The sequence below is a fragment of the Tamandua tetradactyla genome, chromosome 2 (assembly GCF_023851605.1).
Source record: "Tamandua tetradactyla isolate mTamTet1 chromosome 2, mTamTet1.pri, whole genome shotgun sequence".
Taxonomy (NCBI): domain Eukaryota; kingdom Metazoa; phylum Chordata; class Mammalia; order Pilosa; family Myrmecophagidae; genus Tamandua; species Tamandua tetradactyla.
The window spans coordinates 80,728,003-80,749,957 of record NC_135328.1 but is presented as its reverse complement, the minus strand read 5'-3'; the positions used below and the strand labels follow the sequence as shown (position 1 = coordinate 80,749,957).

Here is a 21,955-nt window from a genome sequence, read left to right as displayed (position 1 = left end):
TCACCCATGGCCCTATCTTCACCCCCTCCTTTGCTCTATATGCCCCCCTCCAGAGAAAAGTGTGGAAGGGTGACTGTGGCATTTTTGAGGTTGGTGTGGGGCTTCTAGTTGGGCAGGAATTTTAACTAAACTTTGCATCATTGGTTTCATTTCCTACCATTCCCAAACCTTATTTGGGGGCTTCCAATGTAACCTAAGGTAAAACACAGGCTGGAAGTAGTACTGAAGGAAACAGGTTAATACCAGGGTGCCCATTATGAAAACCATCTCAGTACAGATCCCTAGATTTGGATCTATGGGCTAGACTGACAGTCTCCCAGCTCTAGAGAAAAGTGCAGTACAGACCCTGGAAAGGGGTCAGAGAACAGTCACAAAACAAGACTGCAAAGTATCTACAATGAAGGATAAAACCTCCAGGTTTCTCTTTTGTAAAAACCCAAGGAAGGAGGGAAAAGGGCAAACAAATGATTTAACCTCTTTTCTAAGATGCAGATTTTTATCTGAAAAAAAAGCAAGCTTTAACTGTACAATATGGTTACTAACTAGAAAAAAAATCTCATAAAATAAGAGCTTCCTAAATTGTGAATTAGGTTAGTAAGGAAACATAATTTATCTGTATTTCTTTAAAATCCCAGAAACAGAACCTCAAACAGGCAATTTTCTGGTTATAAAGCAAAAGGGAAATTGAGGCCTGGCTATAATTAACACTTTGACAGTATCTATAGTTTTACAAAGGAAAGTGGTGGCTAAGCCACAATACTCAAAACAACACATAAGTCTGGGTGAACAAAACTCAAAATTTCTGTCAAGAAGAGAATCACCATGAGGACAACCACTGGAATTTCTGTGATTCAGTAATACTAACTGTACAACAGAAATTTAATATAAGTATGAAATGTAATACAAAGTATGTAATAAATGTAAATAATATGTACTTCAATATTTCCATACTACTAACTCAAAGAACAAAGTAATGTCCATTGTAAAAATCAGTTTTCAAATATATAAAATAGTGCTGAGAGAACAGTGAAGAGAACTTGTATCTGTCAAATGAAATGTGAATAAATGTATTTTATTTCAATTTTCAGTTACAGGCATTACTCCCCAGCTCTTCAAATAAATTAAAATAAACGTAAACCTGTAATTCTACAGACTTCACTTCCAATATTTTCTGTGAAGGTCACAGAAATAAGAACATATTCAGATACTTTTTTTTTCTTAATGTAGGAGTATAAAAGTGCTTTTCACGGATCCTAGAAAATTGGCTCTCAGTGATAGTTCATAGTTCTTAGTTTTCCACAACTTTTTAAAAACATAACTTTCTTTAAAAGCCAAATTCAAGTGACTTAGGTGGTTTCCACTGGAATATGCTCATTTCAGGCTCTGATGTCCAGCAGACTGCATCTCATAGCTGTTCACCATAGCAGTGGGGAGAAACCAATAACCATTTAACAAAATAAGAAGGGAGGAAAATAGAGTGGTTTTTCAGAACCCCTTACACTTTGTAGAATAGAACAACGAAAAGTTCGTATGAAAATGATCTTTTCATTTTACTAATTTTCACCCATGCTCTGGATACTTAAAAAAAACTTGACACGCTATTACAAGATGAAAAGAAAGCCTTATTCTTTCAGTTGTTTTGAGAGAAAGCCAAGTGAGACTTGAATTGCAAGCCTAATTGTTTTGAGAACTCCATGTCTCTTACCTCAACTCCACTTAGGATTCCAAACTATAATAGCATCAAGTGGTCAGCTTTTAAGAGCTCTGGGTCCTAGAATGCTTTTTAAATTTTCAATAGATTAACATTTAACACATGTTTTTAAAGGGATTGTTTTTATGGAATTCCTTCCATGATTACTTCTAGAGTTCTAAAATAAAATTGTCAGTGATCGGATTTTACTAGACTAATGTCTAGAGTCAAATTTTAAAGTTTTGATTACTTATAAAAGGAATATTGTTCTCTCTCCTACCTCAAATGCCCAGGCTATAACCTCTTGAGTTTATGAGGGTGGTAGCTCTTCATTCTTGCTAATATTACCAATAATTTCCAATTATACCACACTTTATAATATGCACACTATACCCAATTTGATGATACGTCATTTCAATGTAGCTAGCCCATGAACTTCTACAGGTTTAATGTGATTTTGCGTATTCAGAATTTCATCATAAAGGGGCCCTTTGGAATCATTATAACACATCAATCCTTTCCCATTATAAGACTCAGCTATCTCACTGGGCAAGAGCATCAAGGCTCACAGCAAAAGCTTAACCTACCCATAGATTGTAAATTGGATCCTAATAAAGGCCCAGCATTTGGGGAGAATTAATAAATGGTGATGGTGACATATTAAAAACTTTTAAGTGAATCAGGGGATCATGAGGGAGGGCAATGATTGTGATTATGAGAAAAAAAAATCCTTAAGACTGGAAGTAATATTTAGATCTGCACATTTTATTCTCAACTTTTGGGGGAAAGAACTATGTAATTGGGAGCAAATTAAGTACAAAATAACTCATGTTCCATTTAAGTCACAACTTTCTAACTGTAACTGTCAAAGCTGAATTAATTAGGCTTGCTTCTAGAATTTTTTTTCTTTTTCAGGAAAGCGGCAAAGAACCGACTTGTAGTCAAAAAGAGCTGATCTTCAAGCATGGTGATAAAAACTGTCAGCCCTTATGTGTGAAAGGTTTATTATTTTTTTTTTTCTTGAACAAATATTGCGCTGGTGTTAGTAAGTTGAAAAAACTACGCTGAGCCTCCAAAAACCCATATTACATACATTTCTATACTTTATATACCAATGTGAATGGTCCTTTATTACTATTATTTTTTTTATGCCCCTCAGTCCTTGAGGGATAGTGTCTGTGAATACGTTCATGGACCTTATGAATGTGATTTAAATGAGGGAAGGAGGGCACAAGCAGTTCCATCCAGTAAGTTCCCACTGTCCTATGGATTTTAATCGCCCCCAGTTGACATATAGCTTTGAGAATGCAGAGATAAACACACACAAACACCCATAATTAGTCCAAGGTAGAATGTGAATTCCACTTGAGACTATATAGCAATATTTCAAACTCATTGGCATTTTCCCCCTGTAGCCTTATGCATAATAAAATCTTTATAACAGATTTTGGAAATCATCAAAGTCTGTATGAGGTACACAAAAAAGTAGACTGTCAAGGCTTGGTTACTCAGAAGTTCATACTCTTAGCTAGTCAACTAAATAGGCCCTTGGTTTTATTTCTTTCCCTCTCTCCTCTTCCTTATATGGCCTACATTGAGGGCTTGTGTTTGCTTACTTGCAGCAATGCCATAGGAAGGTATTAAGGGGAAAAGAGAAAATGTAATCTGTAAACTTGACAGTAGATACAGGAAGAGATCTGATCACTGAATTGCTTTAATAAATAAAATCAGGTTTGAGGATTACTATTATTACTGCTATTCCATCCAACTCCAGTCAACCTAGGCTACCTGAAGTTGGCCACACAAATGCTACTTTATTCAATGTGGACATCAATCAATTAAATGTGTACTAACTATCAATAATATTCAACTTAAAAAGTAACTACTGAAATTTGCTACTTTAAACAAACCATATAAGTCTTTTTATTAACTATTAATTCTTCTGAAAGAAAGTATACACCCTATCCCATGTCATTTGTTTTAAAGACTTTGTATTCTCATAACAGCATGCATCTGTGTAAGAGTATCACGAAGGAAATAAATGCAAAGTATATTTATTATTTGACTGAGCACATCCTTAAACTCAATCAGATATAGTGAGGAAGTATTTTAAAATTGAGAGGGCAACGGAAACAACAACGATACAAAATCTAGTATTTGGTAGGAAACACCTAAAAGAAAGAAATGACTATATCGCTGTCTTTTTTTTTATACATCACCTTTGTTTCACAAGTATTTTTCCCTCCCTCTCGTAGTAAGTCAGAGTTTGAAATCTCATTCTAAAATCTATAATCAATCTTTTTTTTTTCTCCTCTGTAATCCCTTAAAATTCTGGGCTATCACACACACGTTTGACACTGATATGTGTTTTCTTCTGGATTGCTTGATTTGCTTAATGCATATATCAAGTGTCAAACTGCTTTGCATCCATGACTGGTGGATAAAAGACCCTACACAAAGATTTGCCTATAAAAAGAGCTAAGGAGGCAGTCTCAGGACTTAAGGAAAGTCTGAAGTCACCAATTTTTAAAATTATACGCAGTAAATGTTAAAGACTAGAGCAATGTTCACTGATTTTTACAGTAACATGTTCAATATATGATTGAAAGGACAGGGAAACCTAAAAGTTACCATCTCATTCTCTATACACTGGCTGTTTGACATACAGGAATTATAAACAAGACTCAAAATCTTTCAGGGTTTAGGACACTGGTAAAATGGAACTATTTTATATTGCTGCAAATATTTAATAGAGCCCAAAGTTTCAGGAAAGAAGTAAAGCCTACTAAAAGAAGGTAAACAAAGACCTAGAGGGGAGATACTGCTTAGCTCTTTGAAATCTGGTTACCAATTGGACAATGATAATGATCCCAATTTCTAATTAGAAAAATAAGTTCTATGAATCAGCACCAGCAAGCACAATCAAAATTAAATACAAATTTTTAATGTAGCAATTTCTTCTTGAGATATTTTACTGTATTTAAAATCCAGTAATAGAAAACACTTGCCAAATTCACTTAGTCTCTGACAGAGGCACACATATGTGAGCTCCTAATTTACAGCTTGTACATACAGATGTTCACACTTAGTAAAAGGGCTTCTTAATAGCTTTTTTAATTAAAAGTGTGTTGATAATAGGTGTTTTAAACATAACCAAACAACACAGCTGAACTGACAAATGCCCGTATTCGTGCCTTCCTATGTCTCACATTGTGACAAGATTTTATGAGAGAAAAGGTTATGATTCAGTTGCATGTATAGAGGATAAATGTTACTCAAAAAAAACCTCCAAATGAAATCTTTCATTAATTTTTCTTTCTGTGATCTGTTTCCAAGAAGAAAACATTAGATTGCTACTAGCTTTATGTAGCCGAAAGCAGAACCACAGTCTTTGCCTGCTGCCTGCAGTTTTTTTCCTTTGCAAAACTTTGAACCCCATCCAGCTTTGACACACTGCCTCTTCAGTTAATAACTATCAAGTTTCCCCTTGTCTCCTGTCTACTTTTCTTTGAGGCAATTGCGCACTCAGCACCCTGAGATAATAACACACATCTATAAGATAAAAGCAATGGCATTAATGTAATTGTCTGCCTCTCTCTCTTTAGCCTAATCTTTTTTTTCCTTCAGTTTTGACTGCCTGTGTGACACCTGTTTTTGTCTCCTCTGATCCGACGACAGGTTTTCCGCTGACAAGGTTTTTGCCTGACAGAGATTCTGCAGACAAGAACATAATAAAATATGAAGAACTGCTTGTCAGAGTTTCTGCCAATGCTCACATGAAATAAAGGGAAAAAAATGACTTTTTTTTTTAAGGGGCTCAGTGATGGTCGCGTTTGGCCAGTCAGATAAAAGACCTTCCTGGCCAATTTCTCAAGCCAAACAGAATGTTTTCTTTTATGTTAGAGGTTGATTTTGTTTTTTAATTTTTACTGATAGTGGAAACCATGAGCAGCCAAAAGGCAGGGAGGAGGGAATTTCTTACTCAAATTTTTGCAGGCAAAGGAGTACTAAAGCACTATCAAATTAAGTGGAAAGTATTTCACTCAAGACCTTATCTTCTGAATAAAACAAAATATGCCAACATTTTTAACAACCAAACAAATAAGATTTCTCTAAAATTTACTTCCTTGTTTATTAAGCTACTAAAACCTCCCACCTACCTTTCACTTGTTTTGTTGTCTGAAGACACAGAGGGAAACAGCAAATGGGAAAATAGAGGGCTGGAAAAGAGAAATGCAGAAGAAGGACTAAAGACAAGGTGCTTGCAGGCTGTGCTTACCACTTAAAATGGGAAGAGGCTACTGCAAAAGAAACTGGCAATTAGGAATCAGAGACTTAAAGCTTCCATAAACTTTTGTTCCGTGTACCACATGGGAGATGCCACAGTAGGTACCAAAAACACAAAGATGAAAAATCACTCTTCCTGAGCTCACAAACTATTGGAAGGCTCAGAATTACACAGAACTACCCTTCTGGTCTCAATGAAGTGTGCTGAGAACATACAGAAAGGAGCACTTAATTCTCCTAGGGGGGATCCCTCTTGCCTGATGACGGGGATAGAGGAAAGACTGGACAGGATCAATAGAGCAGCAAGTGTGAAGGTACCAAGAAACAGGAGAGAGTTTACAGTGATGAGCGACAGCCAACAAGAGCCTCGATTTCGATTTGAGGATTCTCACGTCAATTCTACTTACTCTGCCACCAAACAACTTTGACCTAAGCTTTAGATCTCCAAATACATTATCTCACACCAAGGGTCTAAAGAAGCCAATTCTAACACAAATATAATACAAAGCATGCATGTAATTTTGAATTTTCTAGCATCCACATTTAAAAAGCAAAAAGAAAGTGAAATAAATATTTAAAATATATTTAGCCCAATATATGTAATATTATCAACATGCAATGTAACAATGTAACAAAAATTAATGATATTTGCAGCAAAACAATGCAACAAAAATTAATGAGCTATTTGACATTTCCTTTTTTGTGTGTGTGGACTGTCTTCAAAATCCACTGTGTATTTTATATTTCTAGTATGTCTTAATTTCTGACTACTCACATTTCAAGGGCTCAAGCCGTAATAGTGGCTTCCTTTTGGACTACCAGATCTAGAGTCACTTTTGCATTCCTTGGCCAGTTGCGTTTAAGGCCCAACAAGACTCATATCAATTAGATGGGTTGATATTTGCATTTATAGTGTCACTCAACCTTACATCAGGCTAGGAAAGCAGAGGAGGCCAAGCTAGGGGTTCCTATGGATAGCAAAGGCCCTGGGTAGTAAGAAGAAGCTCCAAGAAGAGAGGACCCTTACTTGTGGGGCCCTTCTTAGATACTGTGTACAGGTCTCTCCGGTAGTCGCATTGATTCCTTAAAATACTTCCTATACAATGTTTCAGGTCACTAATTTATAGCATATTATTTCAAGAAGCCTTTGAGGAGTTAAAAAATATCTGCCTTCGTAGAATGCACTTAAAAAAATTCTGGTAAGGAATGGGATGTATAAACAATATGTAGGACTCTCAAGTTGCCTCCAAAATGCCATACTTGCCTCATCCAGTGATTTCACTCTTCAGTACAAAAATAAAGGCAGGGATGGGCTGGTGGGTGGGTCGAGGAAGCCATCACTTATGACATGATAGAGCAGGTAAAATAGGTAAGAATTGATACTGCTGAGGCATGCCAGGTCCCTATGTCCCAGCTGAATCTCCAAATTTATCTGAACAGTGTGTCCTGAATAAAACAAGAGGAGTTGAGTATGTTTCATTTATAACTTCTTCAATTTTTGTTCTGCTTAACCTGGTGAACTCCAATTAATTAACATGTTCCTATAAACAATTAAGCTTCCTGTAGGATCATTAGCAAGATATAAAAATTTATGATGTAATAAAATGCAATAAAATGATAAAGTGGTTAGCCAATCAAAGCATTTCACATGCAGAGATAGGTGTGAAAAATAGGCAAATACAGCCTTAACCCTTTCTAAAATTCAGGTACTCTGATTTTTGGATTCAATGTTTAACAGATAAGTGCTCTACAATTCAATTCAACTGGTGTGCACTTCTCAAAATGTGGTTTTTACAATAAAGTGTTTCCAACTTCAATTCAAAAAAGGACTCAAATAACATTTTAGAGGAAATGGAAGGAATGGAAATTTGCTAGATTTGCAGGGGTAAAAAAGATCATCTAGGAAATGATTGACCCCTACAGCTAAAAAGAATCGATGATCTGAACTATTCTACTGGGCACTGAAGAAAACTTTCCCTTGAAGGGAGAAGAAACTCATACTATCAACCATCACATCTGCACCTTAAGAAGAGATTCTAGAAATTATTATTAATTGTATGACTTTATTACTTTATATTAATAAGTATAATAGTGCCCAAATATTGGATTAAGCTCACTCTATCATTAAATCCTCCTAAAAACTACCCTGTGATAGTAGACACATTCTCCATGTTGTTCAAATAAAATGTAAAATAACTAGGGCTTAGAGAAGATATTATTAACAAGATGCAGAGATGGGATCTGACTTTTAACCACTAATTGTGTTAAGACATGCCTTTGTGTCCTCAAGATTCAAGCTCTGTACCTGTAAGAGTTTTGTAATAAAACTAATATTTTTTAGTGTTCGGCACCTATAAGGCAGCTGGATTATCTCGTTTATTTCTAGGAATTATCCTTTAAGCTAGGTCCTACATTATCTACATTTCACAGTTGAGAAAACAGTCCTACTGAGAGTAAATGTTAGAGCCAAGCTGTGAACCCGAACAATCTCACTCAAGAGCTATACTTGATTGCCTCCCATTCATTAACCAGAGGTTCAAACTCTGTATGTTTCTAATATCGAGACACTCGCTCAAGAAATTCCTTGGCAGTCAACTGACAAGAGTCTAGCACCCAGGATTCACCAGACTCACCTTATATTCATATGAATAAGATGGAGCTAGAAAAACTCTGGGGCTGACAGGCAGAGAGCTCAGGACTTTGAGGGGAGGCACTGTTTATGCTGTGATTAAAAAAACAAAACACTAGCGAGTTCCAAACACCATCCCAAAGGTGGGCAGGCTGAAAAACAAATCAAAATAAGCAGCTCAGGGACACAACAATAATATAGTCAATTCCATTAATCAAGCACCAAGCCCTTGCATTTGGGAGGCTGTTCTCCCTTTAAAGCTTATCAGCAATGATCAGGGAGTAAAGGAGAGAAGCAGGAAAGGGCATTGTGTCCTCGGGGCAAGCAAAGAAGGCTCCAGTGCCAGGCAGGAAAATGGCCTTGTTTTTGCTCTCTAAAATAAAAATAAATAAGTGGAGAAATATTCAAGGGCCTTGCCCCTGGGGAGACCAGGACCCAGATTCCTCACCAGAGCTGGGAGGCAGATAAAAACTGGTTTCTCTGAATAAAAGTATTTTGCAGCTAGGCAAAGCCAGGTTTTGGTATCACAATCTGGAAGAACTCAATATATTAGAAAACCAACATCCTTCAAACAGATATGCCTCTGCCTTGGTTGCCAGTTTTCCAAACCAGTGTACCAGGGGAAGGGGGGTGTGGTAGTTCTAACTTTGGGATAGTCATCAAAGCCCTAGAACCATGATCGCCTCCATCTTCCTAGAACGATCAATTTCTCACTGTGCCACCACTAAGCTGGGTTTATTTCCCTGTTTTTGAGAAGGACTCAACCTCGCAACTTGCCAAACTGTGCACCAGGGCCTAAATACATCCTTCACAGTAATTTTTTCCCAAAGGAAAATGAATTCCTACTGAGAGAATCTTCAGATCAGTAAAAGAGAGGCCAGAGCTTTCTGTTTGGAGAAGGTTAATACCTGGGAGCATTGAAACTCAAGTTTTTTTTCCACTCACCTGTCTTTATCCTGACAACTTTACATATTACCACATAGAAACCGCTGCTGAATCTCTGAGAATGGGCATGAAGTCATAGAAATGTCATGCTTTCTTGTTTGCAGTTGGAGGACTTTCTACCTGGGGCGGGAAGAGGACAAGGGAGGAAGAGGGCAAGAGAAGGAAAGGCTGCTACTACTTTATACCTGCTTGTTGGACTCAGGGAGAATGTCGCAGGGTCACCAGCTAGGGACTAACTACTTTCAGAGATGCTTAAAAAATTTGTATGTACAACACAGACTGGGACAAATAATAAAGACCTGTGACCTTTCACAGGATAAAATGAAAACTTATTGGTTTTGATCTTCCCTGTTGGAGCCCTTAATAAAGCACCATTCCTTCAACAAATCTGAGGAATTTGTAAACAGAAGAAATACGAAGATCTCAGGATTCTAAATGTGGGACTAACACAATCATAAAATACTCATGATCAAGAGCTCTGATTTAAGCCTTACTTAGGCTACTCATGACTGACTCAGTTCATTCTTTTCAGTGTCTGTTTGCAGATTTAAAAAAGAAATATATAGGACAACCAGTTAAATATGTCTTAAACATACTTACACTAAAAAAATATTACTGTTTAAGCACAATTCAAGTTGAACTGGATGTCCTATATTATATCTGGCATCTCTATTTGGGTGAGGGGCTCTATAAAAACCCTGAGTTTTGTAAGACATACCAAGTAAAAGCTGAGAAGTCAAATTCAATGACACTGAGGAAAGGGAGTGGGGGAATTACTTCCAGTGAATTACGAAAAAGAAAGGTTTGAAATTAATGGATTATATGAATATTAAGTCTCACAGTACATTAAACTATAAAGCTGGTTGGTATATGACACTAAATCAACTTTATACTGCTCACCATATTTCCTTTGGCACAGGCTGAAGAATTTAAGGATATCTTGCACAGTACTTAACATATGATATATGTTTAATAAATATCTATTAATTGATAGTCCAGATGATGCAGGCCAAGCCTGTTTATTTAACATTTAAAAATCTGAATAATATGGATAAAATATTGGCAGGAAAGCAGTTGACTTGATGACCAAATAATTAACCTAATAAAGTAGGACTGTCTTTCCCTTGAATGAACTGCAAGTTGTAAGAGAAAATCACATTTATAGAAAATAATAAAGAAAAGGTTTCAAGAATTCTAGCATAACAAGCATTCTCACAGGCAGTCCTCAACCAAAGAAATAACATTAGTGTTAATTCGGATGGCTTTGAAGTTAATGAAAATTCTAGCACTCACATGACTTTTGGTTTAAAGGTAAAGTATTCCATAAAGAGACTCATTTTCACCAAGAAAGCTGCTGTGGGATTCATTAAACTACATATGATTTTGTTCATCAAGCCTCAAATTCTTTCCAAATGCTTATCAGATAGAACAAGGAAAAAGTGGAGTTGTTTTTTTTAAAAGTAGCTATAACAACAGGCTTCATCAAAAGTGAAAACTATTGATCTTCATGAAAAAAAATGGTCTAAATGAATTATCTTCCTAAAACCTATTTACCTCTTTTATGAAATGCAGAAGTCAAACATATACCTTCATGGAAAAGCAGCCATTTTCAAGGTATCTTGGATTATCATTAAATATTTCCTAAATCCACTAAGAATAGTTTTTTTAAAAAATTAATTTACCTTAATTTAATGATTTAGAAATAAAACCTTTTTCTAGTCTATGGACATTAAAATTAAATAGCCAATAATAAATAATCAAAATGGTTTAGTACAGTGGTTCCCAGCCTTCTCATGGTGCCTCCCACATTTCAGAAAAGCAACAAATTCCTAGTGGTAACGTTTCTCTTTATAAGCAGAGATTCTCCAAAGGAGAATAATGAGTGGGGAGTAACCTTCCTCCCAGGTATTCACCTGTCCCTACCACTGGGTACTGGTAACACCTGGCACTGTTCATGACTAGGTAAAAAGTTTGGGTGAAGCCTCAAATCTGCGAATAGTGCAGGGTTAACGCTCTAGTGGTAAGGAGGAAAAGGGTCAAAACTCAACAAACTGAACTTCTACCAACATAAACATGTATATGAATAGAAAAGTGGCCCATTACTTCTTACTTTACTGTCATATTTGGCAATTTTGAACAGAAAAAGAACTGAACTCAGAGGAATTCTTTCTTATTTTTTTCAAGACACTCCTATTATTTTAGTTTTATGAAGGAAGAACATAAAAAAGACAATAGAAATAGGAGAAGAAAATCATACAGTTGCTACATAAATTAGGTGCAAAAGGCTGGGATCCCTGATCCAAGAACTCTGAGCAGAAATGTGACAAAATTAGAAATGACAACTCTGGGCTATTTTTGGTCTCTAGCCAAAATATATAGTCTATAATTATAGACTCTAAGTACGGCCTTCCTATATGAGAAAAAAAGGCTTTCCTTAAGTAAAGTTAAATTCAATAAAGCCCTGGGTTCTATTATAAAAGTGAAAAAACTAAAGTTCACTAATGGAGAAAAAAATAGGAAATTCCTTTATAAATTCAGTGGGAAATAACTATTGGTATTCAAGGAAGAGGTGTTTTTTTTTTTCTTCCTCTTAATTCAATGGTGCTAAAGATTTCAAGGAAGTAATTTCTGAATAGTAGTAACAGCTCAGTGAATAATTTCAAAATCCAGGTGTCGTAATATGTGAATTAATCCCTTTTATTTTTTTAAACATCTTTCTCAAAAGTTTTGTAAAGCGGCTAATGACAACAATTTAAGCAAGCTTGAAAAGCAATCTGTACAGCAATGAAGTTAGAGATTATTAAACATACACACATATACAATATACACACATACACATATATGACACATAATGACCCACGAATTCCAAAATCTTAATGAAGAAATTGAAAATGCTGCTAAGAAAGGGAATACAGGAAGTCATTTTTTCAAAGGAGTCCAATAAATATTTTGAAGAATAGATGCAGAATACAATTTTATATTAAAACTATTCTTTCTAGAGGGAATAACTGAATTTGGCATTTGGATATTTTTTAGCAGCAGATATTAAAATATACACATATTTAATTGTATTGTGGTAAAATATATATAACATAAAATTTCTATTTTAATTGTTTCAAGTGTACAATTCAGTGGCATGTATTTTTTTTTACATACCCAGTGTGCGCAACCATCACTACTAAATTATATACATATTTTTACAACAAAATAACACATTGAGTGTGTTTAGTGACCACCATGAAATAATTCTATGAAATGTATTCCAGTAGTCTTGTTGCTGTTCCATTCAATTTCAGAGAAAATCACATGCTAAAAAACCAAGTCATTTCCTCCCTGCCCACAAACAGGACACTGTACTGTGTATGGAAGCCCATAAGTTGCTCTACTTCACCTTTGAGTAAAAATAACTGGAGATGTGATTTCAGGGTTTCTGTGCAGGTTGGGGGAGGTGGGCGAGAACAAAGCAATGAGTTCAAATACTTGGGACAAAAAGAGTGGGCCTGGTTCAGAGGTAGAATGCTTGCCTTCCATGTGGGAGACCTGGGATGGATTCCTGGACCTTGCACCTAAAATAGAGTGGGCGCTCCCATCCCCACTGCCAATGCAAAGACTAGACTAAAGGCCAAGCTCTCCCTGACACGTGTGCCCTATGGAATGAGGAAGAGGAAGAGTTGCAAACTTACATGTGCATATTTTGAGTTGTATACAGACATGTCCTACATGGGAGACAAGATGGTTATAACGGTGGTGGGGAAAAGAATTTTAACTCTTTTGGCTTAGATCTGAGAATTCCCAAAATGAATAACCCAGAAGCACAGAATGTCTAATGGTATGGTAAGAAAAATACAGTTTGATGTTACAGAAAATCCAAATGCGAAAATCACATTCCCCAGAAAGCCTTAGAAACCACCACTCTCCAGGAATCATTTATGTTTGCCCTTTTTTTTTCCCTTTCCATTTTACTACTGATGTAATCTGCACACAGATTTTGGATAGATTAAAACAAACTCCAGGTGACACAGTAAACTTTTATACCCACAAGGCTACCACCATGGATAGATGATGGTAATATAAGACAGCTTTGTAAAACACGAGAGAGTAAATAAATGAAGTCCTTTGTTTAATTACGAAGCCTCCTTTTCTGCCAACCCATTGTTCTGTTTGTTATTTTTAACATGTTTCATTTATTAAAGTTCTTGTTTATTTTTTAATTCTCACAAATGCTGGCAGAGAGGTATTAATCTTATTTTAGTGATATTTTTATTTTTAATCTCACAAATGCTGGCAGAGCCAGGATTTGACCCCAAAACAGTCTCCACCCATACCTCATCCAATTAACTTCAGATGCTAAACAGTCTGGAGGCATGAGTTTGTACCTTTCACCTAACAGAGTCAATAGCTCTTAAGGCAAAGTAGGGTGATTAGGAAGTGAAAAGAAATCATCAAATGCCATAATATATGTAGACAACATAAGAACAGGGGCTCGTGGCTTGCTAAAGATTGGACTGAAGGTGTTTAGGGATTTTGGCCTTGGTTCAGGCAGAAATGAGGTTCACCCCTGAGGGCACTGAGGGATTATGGGATTTTAGCTACATCTGCCAAGCACGCCCCTTCTAGTGTGTTCCCCTCACGCTACCCCATCTACCACCTCCTCTCACAGAAACATGGCTGAAATGCCCTTGCAACTCCAACATGCATGCCCTAACAAGCAAGATACATAAATAAATTAAAAGCATCTCAAGGCATGACCCTATGTTGTTACCTCAGATCTTGCTAGAATAACATAACAGCTATAAAAATACAGCCCACTATAAATCTGGCAGTGCTTGGGAATGAAGAATATGTCCACTTAAGAGCCAATACCCCAGGCTGTCAAAAAATTCTCAAGCCAGGATTTCTTTCATAAACATTACCTATCCTTTTAAATTGCACAGCCTCACTGCCTACTTCCTTCTCTTTTTGCCTAAACACAGTAACTCAAACCATACATAAGAATACAATCAAGGTGCACTGATGGAACAGCTCTGTCCACCTGGTGGGATACCTCAGAATTTCCAGCCTGCACTCTGGGTCAGCCTCACCTCCGCACGCACTCACGCAGAGCTCACCTTCAACCAGTACTAGCTACTTCCAATCCCAATGCACACTGCAGAGGGGTATTTCCAGATTACTTTTTCAGATAGCAGCCAAATAATGTGCCCCTTCATTCTCTCGCACCATAGATCATATAAAATTTTACATCTAGAAGGATAAATTCAGTCCCTTATGCACACGACAATGGTGAGCAGTCACAGAGGAGTTTTCTTCAAGCCAAGAGGATTTGCCAGCCTCTGAAGTGCAGGCCTTGAAAGGCTAACTGTGGTTGTGTGTGAGTTTCCATCAAAGCTCAAACGTAGTCTAGATTGCTGGTTGCCGCTATATTCAGTTAGAACCCGCGGCCCCACTGTCCTATAAACATTGCACCCTTCTGCAGAGAGCTGCTGGCCTAAGCTAGCATTTCTTCTTGGAGCCAAGAATATGCTCTTTGAAAGTCACAGGCTAAATGTTAACTAACACTTGGAGCATAGCTGACCCTTCTCTTCTCCAGGCCAGTGACTGCTCTAAAAAACACACACACACATTCACACAAACATAACAAGAATGAGAAGAAAAGCCCAGATTTTCCTCACCATGTGCCACCCAGCCATGTTTACACTGATCGCAAGTCCTCAGGTTAATCTTCCCTGGCTGAAAACATTCACACGTGCAGTTTACCAGTGTGCAACGGATGGCCTGGAAAATAAAGGAGGAAAAATAAGATCAGCATCTGTTCAAAGATACGACTATATTGTTTTGCCATTTTAATAAATGACACCAACTTCTACTTTTAAAAGCTTTATGTTGGTAGGAACCTGGAGTGTTTTAAAAGTAAATTTTGATACCATCATATCTTTTACAAAAAAATGCAAAATAAAATTCATTCACTAAAATAATATTTTATGTCATTTATACCATTTATGTCATTGTGAAATGTTGACCTAGCAAGTAAGAATAAAGATTACATATGCTACAAGATGCTGGATTTGGAATGCCAGGCATCCAAAAGAAAAATAAGGTATTGCTGTTAATATATATTCCTATTTAAGCTTATCCACTTGGAAATAATGCAAAAAACTCTCACACACTATCATGATAAGGTTTAAGTGAAATGTTTGTCAAAGTGTTAATGAAGGACAGTATAAAGGAAAAAGTGGCATATAAATACTATTCAAATATTACTTTTCTCCTGCTGAACTTCATTTAAAGGCTTTGTTTATCTTTCAGATACATTTTAAAAGAAAATTTCACTGGCCCAATAAGACCCACCATACTTTTGTTATTTACCACTTTTCAGTTTCTTGCCTTTTTATCCCTTGATATATATTACTTCCATTTTGTCCCATTTTTGAAACAAAACAAAACAAAACAAAACAAAACCACTCTTCCTATATATGTTTGACAGTGATGTATGGAAACAAATTTAAATTTTGTGTTTAGATCTAAAGTAAAACAGCAAAATAACCCACTTATGTGAGCATTTATATTTCTGAAATTTAATCTTAAAAAATTGAAAAACATTCTTAAAAAATCTTTCATTTCCTTACAAGTACTTTTAAAAATCACTTCACTAGCTTATATTATAAAATGAATCCACAGAAAATTAGCATAAATGGAGTATAACTTTTTATGGATAAAATCCCATTCTTAAGCATTGTGCTAACACTGACCTGTGTTCCTAGACCACAGTTAATAAATTTATCTCATGCATTTACTTCTAATTTGCATGGAAATTCTGAAGACAGAAGAGACTTAGTGTGATCATTCACAGATTAACAATCTACTGTAACTGTCTGAACTGCCAGGAAAAGATCTCTTTACTGATTTAGAGGGAATCAATGATTACTGGTCTTGGGGTGGGAGGGCTAGCCACAGGGATACCTGAAATAGCAGTTCTACGTTTAAAAATTTCACTCACTACACAGCTCTAGACATTCATATTCCTGGAATCACTTGGATTTTTGTACAAATTGTACCAGTAGCAAAAGACAGTATTTTACACATTGTTAGTATGTTTGGGCCAGAATAAGAGGGAACTGGCTTGTATTGTTTCCTATGCTTTGGATCAGGCAAATTTCAAAGAATTTCTCTTTCATTAAGGAATATCAAATCTATGGGTCCCAAATAGGTTTCTGATGTTGGGGTCCTTACTGTTGACTCATTTTTTACTTCATACACATCCCTAATTTTCTCTGCTGTTACCTCTAAAGAAATACTCAATTGTAAAATCTGCCTGTCATTTCAGGGTCTCTCTTTCAATGTCAATGGTCCAATTATGCATTAGCCAAGTTGTAAAATGCTGCTACACAAATTAGTTATTAAAGGTATTAGTAATAAGAAATAAGGACTCCAAAAAGACATGCTGACTGAGCAAGAATAATCTATGTAATTTTAGGTTATAACGGGAAACTCCTATAAGTTTTTATTTCAATTTCTATAGTTTTCTGGTACAGCAATGTATCAGATTTTCCCAGGTTAAGTATGAATTTCTTTAAATAACATGTTCTTTAGTTAACTCACAATATGATAGCTCTATAATGACAACAAAAGACTGCTTAGAGGATAAATGTTTCTATTAAAACAAGGTACTTTACAAACTATCCAATTATAAATTTAGATATGGCAACTGTGTTGACATTAAAACTTTTGTGTAGTTTGAAGTTCAATAAAATAGACTTTCATAAATGTTAACAAAATACCACCTTGAATTACCAAAAATAATGGATGCCCAATAAAAAGAGATCATCTATTAAGGATAACATTTTTATTTTTACATAAAAGTATGCATACTTTAAATCATTAATTGGATAAAACTTTATTGTTTCATAAAAATTGTCTCATTTTGCACCATGTTTAAAGCACATTTCATCAACATTAATTATAACTATATTCAGGACCAGAACAAATGAAGAAACTTTGCTTTCTTTTTATGTGTATTTATTTGTTCTCTAGTTGAAACATCCATTCAATTAGCTTATGATTCAAATATTTTATCTTCTTAAATGACTTTATACATCTGGTACATTTGGGAATTATACTTTTCAGGCCATCATCAGTTTCTAAGAATTCAATTCTTTTTGTACCTAAATATACAAACCCTGGAACACCTCAATGCCTTTTGTATATAAACATTTAAACACTGGAATACCCATTTTGTATTTCTATGAATTCCAGCAGATCTATTTGTTTTAAATTCAGACTTATATAAATGACAATTGTTCCTTACGAGAATTATACATATTTAAACAATATGGTTTAAATAAATATTTTGAGTAAGACTATTGTAGCTTCAACGGAAGTTTTATTCTAAATAACATTTTTGAAGCAGCAAAAAATTTTGACATACTATTTATTCACAGTAAAATAGAACCAATGTGATCACTTGCCAACTCATCTACACTTTAAAAAATAAATTATTTCATAAAACTATCAAAGCTAGTTATGCCTCAAAAATGTATACGCTTTCCAAGGAGAGAGCGAGGAAGGGCAGAAATGGATAAACTCATTTTCGTGCGCTCAATCGTGTCTTCCTTCATCCAGCAAATATTTGAATATTTGCTGGGCACTCTGAATAATACCAAGCCGTATGTATTAAATTATCTGAACTACAAGCATTTAAAATCAAATTTAAAAGTCTTAAGGAATTTAATTTATACAAACTCAGAGAAGAAAACAAAAATTCTGAAGTGAAAAATAATTATAGCCATCAGGTATGTGGAAAGTAAGCACAAATAGGTACACCCTTTATTTCTTCAATCAAATGCTATTCCAGAGATGAGGATGAAGAGGACACCAAAAATAGAACAGGCATTTTAGTCAGGTGGTTCTTACCTATGAAAGCAGGGACCAGTATGGGGATTCATACCTCCAAACAAGGATATGGCTGGCAGGGTCTCTCAAACTTTCCCTGTCAACTCCCTGAGGACCCTGCATCTCATTAACAGTACCCCCCTGGAACTCTTTTCTCAATTATTAAAATGATCCATTCTCACCCAGCTCCCCAGTAACAATAAATAGCAATAAATATACTTAAGTCGGCAACTTTTTCAGAGTAGTCCATTCTTCTGCTTATCTTTACTATGGTTTTTTTGGGAAAATCTATGTACCCAACACCCAATACTTCTAGTTCCTTATGACCACCTACATTTCAGTTTTGTAATCTGGATTCTGCCCCACACTTTCCTGAAACTCCTCTTTTCAAGAGGCAATGCATTCAGTCACATCAGGTCACTTTTTGTAGTTTCCATGTCCATCCAGACCCTGATAATTCAGCTGACGGCATTACCTCTTCTTCTTCCCTGGGCTACACAGACACTGACTATACTAGCTTTGCTGGCAGCAGTTTCTCACCATGTTGTCCAATGTACATACATACAGCTGCTTCCCACGTCAGGCTCTTCATTCTTTAACTCGGCAATTTCCTTCCCTCCTACAGCTTTGAACACTATCGCTAGGCAGAAAACATCACTTTCGAGGCGGGCACTGTTGGCTAAGTAGTTAGATATTGGATGGCACAGTCCTCGTGCTCAAGGACTTGACAGTCGGGGGTAGCAGGCAGTGAGTGGGTTTGAGATGAGAACCCAAGAACTGAAAAAGAAAGTCACAGATTCAGGACTCAAACCCAGGTCTGCCTGAGCTAGCCTCCCTGCTGACTGAGAATCTTGGGTTATAATTCCATTATAATTATAATTCTATTCACGGGTGGTCATGGACAGAGCTGTCACTGACATTCCGTTTTCTCCAAAAATGATCCATCCCTGTCTTTTCAGCCTTCTACTCTCATTCTTCCTACCCTAATTCAACTTGGTTTAAACAGGCTCATAATTAATCTACCATCCCCCTTTCTCCCCACACCAAAATAATGGGTCTCTCTTTCTTAAAGCCCTTTTGAACGGTATTTGCTTTACTGGGGTTATTTTTACCCTCCCGTCAGTCCCTTCCTACTAGAGCAAAAATAATGGATGCCAATCATTGGTTACACTGCAGAACCCTCGCTGTTGGCTCCAGGGAATGCTCTCCATCTATCCACCTAACCATCTCTACCACGTATTATAAAGCCCTGCTCGTCCTTTGGATTTCAATTAAAATATTACTTCCAATTCTCACAGACGTTTCCCCTGTCCCCTGTCAAAGCAAGGTCCCTATTAGTCTCCAGTATCACAATGGTTCTTTCTGCAAATAGTACTTATCACCTGTTGTGAATATTATAATTATTCATGTGATTGTTTAATGACAGTCTGACCCTCTGGAATTTAAGCTACATGAGGGCAAGGGAGCATATCTGTTTGGTTTACAATGTATACTGGCATATAATGGGTGCTCAAAAGGCACACTGAATAATCAGTGATTCTCAAAGCCCCTTTCCTCGTCGGTAAAATGATGGTAATATCTTGGTCACAATAATATCAAAAGACTTATATGAAATAATGAATGTAAAATACATGGCACTGTGCTGCAATAGTAAAAGCACAATAACTATTTATGGCCACAAATAGTGCTCCCTTATATTTGTGTAACTTTTCACAATGTATAATATGTTCTTCTAACACTTTGTAAACGCTGAACACATATTTGATCATAATGAATAAATTAACACTTTGACATATATAAGGCCGTATTATCCACAGTATAAGCCTTGAGTGTACACATGACCAGGATTACTACTCCTGCTTTATTACTGACATTCAAAATGTTTATAAATAAGAGTGTTACATGGCTCTTAACTAACACAGTGGGCAGTAAGTCAAATCCCCCAATTACTGACCGGTTTATTTCCATTAGTTAGAGGAAAAAGAATAGGACATACAATAAAATAAATCATAAATATTCACGTTCAAATAAGTAAATTGTAAATAATTATAAATACTCATATTTGAAATACATGAAGCAGGACAATTTAGTAAAAGAATTAATCAAGGTTCTGTTGGCAACATTTTTATGTTTTAATGTTAAATAAAAGTGCATTTGAAAGTTCTGGATGAGTTCCAAGGCCATATTCAAATAGAAGATTCTGTTACTGCTAAAAGCGAAGTCTCTTATTAAGCTTTATTATCCTAATAGCTGACTTAACTCTGCAGGTGTAGGTGAACGTATCAATCTTTTCACAAAATGTTATTTCTCAGGAAAGCACAAATTGTTGCTTTAGCTAATATTTAGTTAACCTCACCTAAGAATAACTTAATTAACCACTCAATTAAGTTAATAGGTTAATTCATTAATTAATAACTCTCCTATTAGCTGTTCCTAGTTTGGGAATATTTGCCCAAGTTATTCGACACAATAAAACAAAAGGCAAAATAAGGCCATGGGACAAATAGAAGCACAAAACATATTCTGAAGAAAAATCTTAGTAAGAGAACAACAAAATAAATGAATAAATAAATAGAACTCATTTCAGTTCTGTGCTTTGTCTTTCCATCAAAAAAAAAAAAAAACAATAAAAAACAAACTCTCACTGGGAGCTCCCTTCAGGTGTTCGTTAATTCTGACAAATCTTCCTTATATAACTAAAAACCTTTCTGAAATCCACTTTTTCCTTGTTAAGTTCCAAGAAGGACACCAAGACTAACAACTTGGGTTATGAAATGTACTTGAAACATTTAAAAATGTTTAACAGTGAAGCATATAACCTGTATTTAACATTTAATTATAGAAAAAGGTCACCTTTAATGTAGCATGCATTCTGCCACACCATTTTCTTAGTTGGTACAATCTAGGTGTACAAATTAATTGGCTAAATGATTCATTCTGTTTTGAAAGTCACACATAGTTATCATAAATATGTAAGAATTGCATACTCTCCATGAGGCACAAAGTAGTCTACGATATAATTAATCTTATTGATTCATCACCTTTTTGTGTTTGTTATTCACCTCTGAACATATACACACATCCTAGAAAGAAAGCTATACGTTGTGTCAAAAGACAAATGAACCTTTTTACTGGGTAGGAAAATTGTTCTCCAACTATATCTATCTATCTTAAAATAAATCTAGAGAGGTGCACAGGTGGTTGAGTGGTAGAATGCTTACCTGCCATGCAGGAAACCTGGGTTCAATATTTGGACCATGTACCCTCCAAAATAAGTAAGTAAACAAGCAAGTAAGTTAAGTAAGTAAACAAACAAACTAACTAATAAATAAAATCTAGAATAGGAAGTTATCTAGCAAAACTGGAAGCCGATTATTTCAGGACTGCCACAGAACACAATAAGGAAATTTCAAAGCAATAGTGCCAAGTGTTGTGGATAAAGAGAATGACCGTGCACATGGCCAAATACATGGTAAACAGAAGGACTTCCACACACCTCTACACATCTTGTGTATGAG

The 21,955-nt window shown here is 35.8% G+C and overlaps 1 protein-coding gene across 19 annotated transcripts in view; it reads right to left on the bottom strand.

Moving 5' to 3' along the window:
* BNC2 (basonuclin zinc finger protein 2) overlaps positions 1 to 21,955 on the bottom strand; it is a 406,556-nt gene that overhangs the window by 126,946 nt on the left and 257,655 nt on the right. For 11 of the 19 annotated variants that reach the window (XM_077148108.1, XM_077148114.1, XM_077148113.1 and 8 more), the window contains 2 exons: positions 15,221 to 15,323; positions 5,851 to 5,910 (listed from right to left, as the gene is read on the bottom strand). In XM_077148108.1, the coding sequence (XP_077004223.1) occupies positions 5,851 to 5,910; positions 15,221 to 15,323 (163 nt within the window). The remainder of the gene's footprint in view (positions 1 to 5,850; positions 5,911 to 15,220; positions 15,324 to 21,955) is intronic. The other 8 variants (XM_077148098.1, XM_077148104.1, XM_077148105.1 and 5 more) reach the window with 1 other exon arrangement.